Genomic DNA, 11,313 nt, shown 5'->3' with positions numbered 1-11,313 from the left:
TATTTCACAGCGTTTCACATGTTTTACGCAGCGGATGTCCTCCAGTAGCATCCCAGTACTGGGTAACATTCGTACACTAACATTTATACACACTCATACACTATGACCAATTTCAGTTCACTTAAAGCACAGGTCTTTAGACTGTGGGGGAAACCGGAGCACCTGAAGGAAACCCCCACACGTGCTGCAAATCCTCACAACGCAAACACATAAAAAAATACACTGCATTTTCCCACAACACAAGCAAACTAATGAAACGCACTGCTATTTCTCACAACAACATGAGAATGGAGCACAAAGGAAAGGTTTCAAGGGGACAGAAAAATGTGATGGACTCCGCTGTGCCGTGACTCAGGCCCCGTTTGCATTTTACTAATACATTTTAGTTTTAAAACGGGGTTTTAGAATGAAAACGATCCGCGTCCACACTAGCGTTTCACCAAGCGTTTCTGAACAACTGTCCGTCTACACCACTGAAAACGCACATCATGTGACCACACACACACACACTGGCATGCGCTGCAGCATATCTAGCCAGATGAGAGCTGTGCTCGTCGGACTGTTCATCAAGGATCTACCGCTGGATCTAATCTCACTATATTTGTTAAACATTATATTTAATTCATCTTGTTGTTTATGTAAGATTAAAAATATGTTCAGATAGATGGTAGTTAAAGTGTGGAATCTGCGTTACTGTTCGAAATGTTAGATTTACTTGGATCTTCATCTTTGTACATTCTGATTGGCTGAATGCCATGTTGGTTGTTACATTTGTAAGCGCTGACTGGTGAAAAGTAGTAAAGACAGGTCACGTTTCACAAGCCGTCTCCGGTGATTTATTTTATTTACTTTGAGAGTGAGTCACGCAAAATACTCGAACCCTATATTACATTTGGTGGCAGCTGGGTTATTTTTGCATTTTTGGCGCTTTTCGCGGAGTTTTATTAACTTGACTGCCGCGAAATTGGCACCATTTGGACTTTGCTCTCCGATTGTGTCACCGGATTTATGAAGTGATAATTGTGTAAATATTCGGAAGAACAACCACACGACTTGCCACACAAGGGTGAGATACAAACAAATGAACAGAAAGTATGTCTGAGCCTGAGTCTGCTGCTGCTGCTGCTGCTGCCAGCTCTTCTGCCAATTCATCCTCTAGTTCATCCAGTGCTAGTGGCAGCGTAAACCAGCAGCCACTGGCACCTTTTGTGGCAGGCAATTTACACATTGAACTTCCAGCTGCATTTAAAGGGGATGGCACTGAATCATTTTCTAGTTGGGCTCGTCGTTTTGAAGTGGCTGTTAGAGCAATGACACCACAAGGAACAGATTTGATGAACATGTTATCATCCGTGTTGCCAACACGGCTATCTGATGCTGCCTTTTTGTATTGGGACAGCCTTCCAACTCCTGTAAAGACTAACTACAACACAGTGACAGAGAGACTAAAGCATGTTTTTGGGCTTCAACAGTCATTGCCATTTTTCCAAACTCATGTGAATGCTCGCCCTCGGAAAATTGGTGAAAGTTTAGAAGTATTCAGCGCTGATATTACTCGTCTTGTCCTAGAGGCTTTTCCTGACTATGATATTATTGCCCAGGAAGGTGAAAAGTTTAGACGTTTTGTGGCTGGATTGGACCCAGCTTTGCAAGCAAAAATTCATGAACAAGGTGCAACAGATATGGATCAAGCCCTTATAGTTGCATGTCGCTGTGAACGGGCCCGTGCAGCTATGCAACTTCATGCAGGGTCAATTCAGTCTACACAAAATCAAAATCAAGTGGCCGCTGTGCAGTCTCATCATACTGAGGGAAAGTTACTTCAGGCTGTGGAGCAATTAACAATAACTGTGAATGAACTGAAAAATGATGTACGCCAGCTACAAGAGAAAAATGCTCATCTCACACACTGTTTGGAATTCTGGGAGAGAAACAAAATTCCTTCAGTAAAGCAACAGCCTAGAGTGACACGTAGCCCTTCACCAACATATCATAATCCACAACATCAGTCTGATAATGCTCATTCATCTAAGAGCTGGCGAAAGGATGCTGCAGTGTCAACTGATTGGCGTCGCACAATGACAGGGGACAGTGACAACTCATGGGGAGGTGACAAAGTTAGACCTTATTACTCATCAGAAAGGGCTTCGAACTTTTCAGACCGCAGGTATCGTAATGACGAATATAGACGGGCTCGCAGCCCTAGCCCAGTTCGTCGGTGGAGTAGAGATGAGAGCCCCCAGAGCCGACGCGTTGTACGCTTTCAGTCCCCTGACAGCCAACACCCATACAAACAACAGGGAAACTTCCACTAGCTGATGTTGAGGGGCAAACATCAGCTTCAACCTCCCTGCCTCACACCGATTTTACAGTTAGTAAAAACTATGAGCACATACAAAGTCCCAACAAAGTGTCAGCAAATATTTTGGCAATTGTGGAAGGAGTTGAGGTCTCTGCTCTTGTGGACACTGGCTCTACTATTTCTATTGTTGGGGAAGACTTTCGAAATTCTCATCCCATGTTGAGAAAACGCCCCATAAAAACTTCCATGGTGCTTGCACGCTCTGTCACTGGACAATGTCTGGACACTTTAGGAGTTTTAGTTTTGGGCATGAGACTTGGCACAGAGTTACTGCAGCATGATTTCCAGGTCGTTAGGGGTGCACACCATCCTATTATTTTGGGCTGGGACTTCTTACAAAAGCATCATGCTCTGATTGATGTGACAAATGAGAAAATGTCCTTATGGAATTTTGAGCTTCCCTTGCTCTCTACAGGTCATGAAGCTGCAGCCTGTTGTAATGTTTCTGTGCTTGCATCTACCAAACTACCGCCATGGAGTGAAACGGTTATCACAGCATGTGTTGCGGGAGCAACAGCTGTTTCTCCTGTGCCAACAGCCTACACAGGTGTCCTGGAACCCAACACGGCTAGTAATGTGGCTGTTGCACACACCCTCAGCGAGGTTCGAAATGGTCTGACTACAGTGCGGGTTTTGAATACCACAGAGGAAGACATCGAAATCCATGCAGGCCAGCACCTGGGTGAGTTTCAATTTCTTTCTGCTCTTGACTCAACAGTTTTGGAGGGAGAATGTTGTAATATTCTATCTGATCCTTCGGCCGCTACCCCCTCTGTATCCATTGATAATTCAGATCTGTCGGCATCCCAAGTTGAATCCCTAACAGCGCTGTTGACTAAGTACTGTGATATTTTTAGTAAGGATTCTGATGACAGAGGGAGAACAGGCATGATTAAACATCGAATTCGGACGGGGGAAGCCCTGCCAATCAAACAAAGGCCTTACCGTGTTACTCCTGAACAAAGACAAGAAATACAGCAACAAGTGACAAAACTTTTAAAAGCAGATGTCATTGAAGAAAGCTATAGCCCATGGGCAGCGCCTGTAGTGTTGGTGCGTAAAAGGGATGGAACATGGCGATTTTGCTTAGATTACAGGAAGTTAAATTCAGTAACCGTGAAAGACTCTCATCCTCTACCTAGAGTTGATGATGCTTTGGATGCTTTGTCAGGATCTGCTTGGTTCTCCACAATAGACCTTCAGCATGGTTATTGGCAAGTGGAACTGGCAAAAGAAGATCGTGAAAAAACCGCATTCACCACAGGTGATGGGCTGTACCATTTTAAAGTTATGCCGATGGGTTTGACAAATGCTCCAGCAACCTTTCAAAGGTTGATGGAAATGGTGCTTCGTGGTCTGCCATGGAAAACATGCTTGGTGTATTTGGACGATGTCCTTATTTTCAGTAAGACATTTAATGATCACCTCCAGCAATTGGAGGAAGTGTTCACCAGATTCAAGTCCTGTGGGTTAAAACTCAATCCCTCCAAATGCTCTCTTGCCAAAAGGGAGGTTCAGTTCTTGGGCCACATTGTATCTAAAGACGGGATAAAACCTGATCCAAGGAATGTTCAGAGTGTCCAAGATTGGCCTGTACCACGCTCACCTACTGAAGTGAGGTCATTTTTGGGATTATGCTCTTACTATAGGAAATTTATAAAAGATTTTGCTCAGCATGCAGTCCCTCTCCATAAATTGACAGAAAAAAATGCTAGATTCAGTTGGACAGCTGAATGTAATGAGGCATTTACCTATTTGAAACATGCCCTATCTCACCCACCTATTGTTTCTTTCCCAGATTTTCATCAACCGTTTCTTCTGTACACAGATGCCTCTGCATCTGCTATTGGAGCTGTTTTAGCCCAGGAAAAGGGGACTCAAGAAACAGTGATCGCATATGCCAGTCATGTCCTCACAAAAGCTGAAAGGAAGTGGTCCACGTATGATAGGGAACTCTGGGCCATTGTGTGGGCTGTGAGACATTTCCGCCACTATCTGTATAAGCAGCATTTCTTCATCATTACGGACCACAAACCTCTCATGGGGTTAAGGAAAATACCAATTGACAGCGATCGCACTGGGAGAAGAGCCCGCTGGGCCCTTGAATTGGATCCATTTGAATGGACGGTCATACACCGAAAAGGACTAAAACATGCAAATGCTGACGCCCTATCACGTCGTCAAGCATCGGATTCAGCTATGGAAATCCCAGCCTCGTCTTCAGGTGAGGCTAATGTTGGCTCTCCAGTATCTAAATCTGACAGTGGTTACTTATCTGCTGCACAGGGATCCAAAGTCTTGGGTCCATCAGTCAGTATAACCCATGTTTCACCAACCTTATCTGCCTGTGTGAATCAAGAGATGGAGAGAACTCCATCTCTTATGCTACAACTGGCTACTTCTGAATCAAGTTTTATAGAGCACCAAAAACAGGATCCAGTTTTAAAGGAAGTAATAAGTTGGAAACTAAAGGGGTTAAGGCCACCATACAGAAAGATAAGCAAACGGTCACAGGAGGAGAGGATTTTCTGGAAAGAATTCACAAGGCTCACGCTACATAATGGTCTTCTCTGTCGAGAAATCGTCAATTCAAGTACGAAGTCTGTGACTTGTCAGGTCATTGTACCTCAAACTTTAAGGAAACAAGTCCTTCAATCTCTCCATGGCAATCCCATTGCTGGACATCTGTCAGCAGAAAAAGTTGTGAAACAGGCACAACAGCTCTGCTTCTGGCCTTTCATGTCCCGGGACATATATGAGTGGTGTAAGAAATGCGTTCCTTGTGATGCCCGACGCACCCCAATTCCTCGTCAAAAAGCACCTATGAAAACAATAACAGCAACTGCACCTTTTCAGAAAGTGGCTGCGGACATTCTTGAACTTCCTGTTACAAGTCACGGAAATCGATATGTTCTTGTTGTGCAAGACTATTTTTCGAAATATGTTAATCTTTATGCTATTTCTGACCAGAGGGCTACCACAGTGGCAAAGTGTCTGTTTGAAAATTTTGTCTGTGAACATGGAATTCCAGAGGTCTTACACACAGATCAAGGGCGACAATTTGAATCTGAGCTAATTCAAAATCTCTGTCAACTGGTGGGCATTCAGAAGACCAGGACTAGCCCCTACCATCCACAATGTGATGGTATGGTTGAGCGTTTCAATAGAACTCTTATTGACCAGTTGACGAAGATTTTGCAGCAACAGCAAGGAGAATGGGATGATTATCTCAGACAGGTAGCATTAGCATATAATACCAGTCCCCATTCATCGACCGGCTTTACTCCCTTTTTCCTGACACATGGTCGGGAAGCCAGATTGCCAGCTAATTTACTGTTGCCAAAGAGTTCACCGCAATCTCCAACCAAGTCAGTCCCTGAGTATGCTGTAGATATGATCAGTAAACTTGAGGATGTATTTACAGCTGTTGCCCAAAACAGTGAACATGCCTATCATCAACAGAAGCGACATTATGATAGGAATCTAAATTTTACCCCATATCAAGAGGGAGATCTTGTTTGGCTGCATGACCCAACCACAGTAAGACAGAAACTTACACCTCACTGGAAAGGACCCTTTGAAATTGTGGAATGTTTGGAGTCAGAGAGGGATGTGGGTGTCACATACAAAATCCACTATCTTCTGGATGATCCAGAAAAATGTCAAATTGTTCATTACAACCGACTGAGACCATATTGTGCACCAGTTCCTCAAAAACCGCAGCAAACTACCCTCTCTGCTTCGTATCCTTCCCCATCCTTGACCGCTCTATCAGGTGCGTTACCTTTCAAACCACCACAATTTGCACGGTGCACACCTAACTTAACGTCAGAAGACCAAATCCTCCCACAGGCACCCCTTCCTCTTCAAGTGCCTTCTTCCTCAGTGGACCCAGCCAGTGTTACGTCCACACCTAATCAGAGTTCAAGTTCAGCTCAAATGACATGTCTAGGCCGGCGTCCAGTTAAACTACCTGGATATTTAAGAGATTATCTTTTGACATAAGGGACTCTAAAAAGCTACTTTAACAGGTAGTTTCTTTCTTTTTCTTTTCTTCTGTTTTTCTTTAATTTTGTAACTCAAAAGAAACGAGGACGTTTCTTAAGTGGGTGGAAAAAGAAATGTAAGATTAAAAATATGTTCAGATAGATGGTAGTTAAAGTGTGGAATCTGCGTTACTGTTCGAAATGTTAGATTTACTTGGATCTTCATCTTTGTACATTCTGATTGGCTGAATGCCATGTTGGTTGTTACATTTGTAAGCGCTGACTGGTGAAAAGTAGTAAAGACAGGTCACGTTTCACAAGCCGTCTCCGGTGATTTATTTTATTTACTTTGAGAGTGAGTCACGCAAAATACTCGAACCCTATATTACATTTATATCTAACGACATATTCCCCGACTTTGATCTTGTAAATCCGTTACTTGTTCTCAGGTAACGTGTTTTGGCGCAAAGATAAGTTAATAATTAATGTAACCACGTACATTCTGTATATTAGCTGATTTGCTTTAATTTCCAATAATGTATAAACTTATTGTACGTTATACTTTTATAATAGCCATTATTGATTATTAAAACTGATATTGAGCAAAAGAGAGGGTATGTTTTGTATTTTCAGTGAAAATTAAAGGAGGCTGTAATCTTACTGGCTCAGTTTTGTTATGAATACACATGCAGTGAAGATGAAGCTCATATATGCAGCACGACGCCTCAACATTTCTGCTGTCTGTTAAGTTGTTAATATCAAAATGAAAATAGCAGTTCCTCATATCATGTTTTCATTTTATTGTTAAGAAAGTAAAACAACGTATCCAGGATGATGTGAATAAGGTTATAAAGTACACTGCTCCTTTTGAAGATTTACCCGACGTGTCCTCGGGAGTCTGTTTTCATATCAAACTTGCGAAGTCTGAACTTATAAGGAGAGGATGCAGGACTGAACTGTGTGTGTAGGCTACTTAATATTGAGGAAAAGCCCCAATTAGAGAGGCGAATGTCTGCAGCCCCGCCTCCGTTTTCAGATGTCTCTGTTTTCCCCCATCTAAGACGGAGCAGCAGTGTTTTAAAATGAAAACGGCCTCTCCAGCGTTTCCACATTCTCTGTTTTGGAAAACTCCGGCATAGTGTGGACGGTTGGCATAACCGTAGCAAACCTGTGCCTTTTAAAATGAAAACGCATTAGTCTAAACGAGGCCTCAGTGAAGTTGTAGGTGATCTTTTAAAGGTGAGTTTTTAGTTTGCTTTTTTAACACTCAGATTTCTGTGTCTTTAGTACTTAATAGCCTAAATAACCATAACCTAAATAACCAAACCCAATGTGCTGTCCAATGGATGAAGATTTTTTCTTAATTCTTTAATTGCACGTGTTTTCTTAAACTGCAGTATGTTAAGCTCTCTCAGCCACCGTATATTTTTTTATACTTTTCATTTTAACATATTTTACTTTATTATTTGGTCCCACTTTAAATTAAGTGGCCTTAACTAATATGTACTTACACAGGAATTAATAGTTTGTTACAACGTACTTAGTGTGTAAATACATGTATTTACTGTGTACTTATGCTTGATTAAATACATATATGTAATTACATCTGTATTTAACTTTTGTAATAACATTTGTAAATACACTGTTGACCATCCCTTACACCTTAACCCACCCTTAAACCTACCCATGCCACCAAACCTGTCCATAACTTAACCTCTATCCCAACTTAAACTACATTATAAACACAGTAAGTACATTGTATTTATTTTTTTGATGTAAGTACATAGTAGTTAAGGACACAATATAAAGTGGGACCTTTTATTTTAATATATTTTAATTTTGATACTCTTCCTCTGGGTGCTCCTGTTTCCCCCAAAGACATGTGCTATAGGTAAACTGAATAAACTAAATTGGCTGTAGTGTATGTGGATGAATGTTTCCCAGAACTGGGCTGAAGCTGGAAGGGCATCCGCAGTGTAAAACATATACTGGATAAGTTGGCAGTTTGTTCCGCTGTGGTGACCCCTGATGAATAAAACCGACAGAAAATGAATGAATGAATGAACGAATGAATGATGCCCTTATGTTTTAGGAAGGATCATCATATTAATACTTTGCAACCAAAAAAATGTAGAAAATGTCAAAAGAATAAGTGCTTTTCTTCACATTTGTTGTAACCCCATATACTGTCTATCATGTTTCAATCAAGCAACTAATGTATGAGGACCTGAAGGAAAACATGACTAGCTGTGGATCAGAGTGTGTGATATAGTGAGTGTCAAATACCCACAGTGTGATTGTTTAAGCTTTATCTGCTCGTATTTCTTCTGACCTGAGCACTTTGTGGATACCGACTAATAAATCATTCCCACTGTCAAGGAGTTATCAAGACCATATGAGGTAATAAAGCAGATGCGCAGCGAACCCTACATCCATATCATTCAGTCACTTAATACGGCCATAAATCCACATTCTTTTATGCTAATAATCTACAAATCGAAGTCGTTTATGTTTTTAGTAACTCTCCAGTCCATTCAAGTCAGCTCAGTCAGTCAATCAGTGCAAAAAAAAAAAGTAGCTGAAATAAAGCTTGTATTATTATCACAGGGTCTGCATGATATCTGACCGTATCACGGTTTGTTATGCCAGAAGCGGGTTGTGCTGATGCAAAAAATAAAACAAAATGATTAATTAATGTAAAACCAGGGGAAAAATAAAACATGGCTTCAGGAAGTCAATGTTGTGAGAGCATTAATAATGCATTGAACATGGATGAAAAATGCATTGCTTGATAAACACAACGTTTCCTTTTGCTCATGTTCTGGATTGAACGTGCCGCAGAACAGCTTGATCCACATGACGGAGGACATTATTCTGCAGGTGTGGGTTTTCATTTGAAGAATGTGACAGGCCATAATATTCTGTATTCTTTCACTGAAAGAACATTAAAGTCCTGGTATACATTCCAGGGTTATCACAACAGGCAGCTGAGACGTAAATTAAAAACTTTATGTAACCTGAAATAAAATAAATGTTAATAGAAATAAAAACAATAAAACTAAAAACAAAACTATATGTGTATATATATATATATATATATAGTTGTTGAAGTCAGAACTATTAGCCCCCTTTGATTTTTTTCTTTTTTAAATATTTCCTAAATGATGTTTAACAGAGCAAATAAATTTTCACAGTATGTCTGTGAAAGTATATTTATTTCTTCTGGAGAAAGTCTTATTTGTTTTATTTCTGCATCAAACATGGGTTTATTACAATTTAAGATAACTCGTAGGCTTTTCTAAAAGCAAATTGTCAAGAATTTTCTCAGAAACTGATCCAACATGTTCTAGGTGCCACAGAGATGTGGCCACCTTGGCTCATATGTTCTGGGCGTGTCCATCCCTAAGACCATTTTGGTCTGCGGTGTTTGAGATTTTTTCTAATATATGTGAAAAGGAGATACAACCAGATCCAATGATGGCAATATTTGGTGTGACACCTGAAAACCTTGCACTATCAGCAGGTCAATTAAATGCATTAGCTTTCTTTTATTTGTTGGCCCGAAGGCTAATACTTTTGCAGTGGAAGTCAACTAAACTTAGAAAATGTGATGGCATATCTAAAGCTAGACAAACTCAAATATAACACCCAAGGCTCAAACAATAGATTCTTCAAAGTTTGGAGACCCTTCCTGTCATATTTTATTCCAAATAATTTATTCCAAATACTTGAATTGTAAGCCCCACCCCCTTACCTTTTTCTTTTTAATTAATATTTCACTTTGTATTTGTTTTTCTATTTTCTTCATGTACTTTGTTCTTGTATGTTTGAGTTGATCTGTTAACAATTTTTTTCTGAAAAATTCAATAAAAAGATTTGTCTATTACTATTATTTGTTTTATTTCAGCTAGAATAAAAAAGTTTAAATTTTTTTAAAATCATTTTGGGGTCAAAATTATTAACCCCTTTAAGCTATTTTTTGATAGTCTACAGAAAAAAAACATTATTTTACAATAACTTGCCTAATTACCCTACCCTGCCTAGTTAGTTAACCCTTTAAATGCCACTTTAAGCTAAAAGTGTCCTGAAAAATATCTAGTCAAATATTATTTATTGTCATCATGGCAAAGACAAAATAAATCAGTTAGAGATGAGTTATTAAAACAAACAATTACACAGAACTAAAGTAAATGTGAAATTCTGGTGTAGGAAAAATAATCTATCAAACTAAACTCTATGTTTATGTAGAAAACGGCAAAGCATCAATAGTAGTTTTAAAACGTATACAAATATGCAAATGTAAAAATGAGAAACAGACATAAACCTTACATAAAAACGATAAACCTAAAGACTTTGCAGCTGTTAATCAATTGCATACATTTTTTTGTGTGTTTAATTTCTCTTAACTGTGTTTAATAGCACAAATCAGGCATAACAACTTCCAATCAGAGAGCTGCAGTGAGCATGATTCTACTAAAGTGATCTATAGCTCTGCCCACTTTTATTCATTTAAGGATATTTTGCAATAAGATGAAAATATTGTTTAAAAAAAATATTAGATATTGTTTATATCTAATAATTTTAAATAGAAGATTCACCCATTTGTTCATTTATTTTCCTTTGGCTTAGTCCCTTTATTAATCAGCGGTCGCCACAGCGGAACAAACCAACAACTTATCCAGCATATGTTTTACAAAGCGGATACCCTTCCAGTCGCAACCCATCACTGAGAAACATCCATACACACTCATTCACACACATACACTACGCCAATTTAGCTTATTCAATTCACCTATAGCGCATATCTTTGGACTCTAGAGGAAACCAAAGCACCTGGGGGAAACCCACGCCAACGCAGGGAGAACATGCAAACTCCACACAGAAGTGCCAGCCGGGGCTTGAACCAGCAACCTTCTTGCTGTAAGGCGACAGTGTTAACCACTGAGCCACAGGACTGCCCTAAAT

The 11,313-nt window shown here is 39.9% G+C and overlaps 1 protein-coding gene across 1 annotated transcript; it reads left to right on the top strand.

The window, feature by feature from the left end:
* The first annotated feature begins 799 nt into the window (after window positions 1-799).
* Window positions 800-6,667, top strand: LOC147838259 (uncharacterized). The gene is made up of 2 exons (XM_087307591.1): window positions 800-3,044; window positions 4,161-6,667. The coding sequence occupies exon 1, from the start codon at window positions 1,095-1,097 to the stop codon at window positions 2,313-2,315; it is 1,221 nt and encodes a 406-aa protein (XP_087163717.1). The 5' UTR covers window positions 800-1,094; the 3' UTR covers window positions 2,316-3,044; window positions 4,161-6,667.
* Window positions 6,668-11,313: the final 4,646 nt, after the last annotated feature.

This window comes from Danio rerio, chromosome 23, assembly GCF_052040795.2.
Source record: "Danio rerio strain M-AB ecotype USA chromosome 23, GRCz13ab, whole genome shotgun sequence".
NCBI classification, from domain to species: domain Eukaryota; kingdom Metazoa; phylum Chordata; class Actinopteri; order Cypriniformes; family Danionidae; genus Danio; species Danio rerio.
Note: the sequence above shows the minus strand (reverse complement) of the source record. Positions and strands in the feature narration are given on the sequence as shown.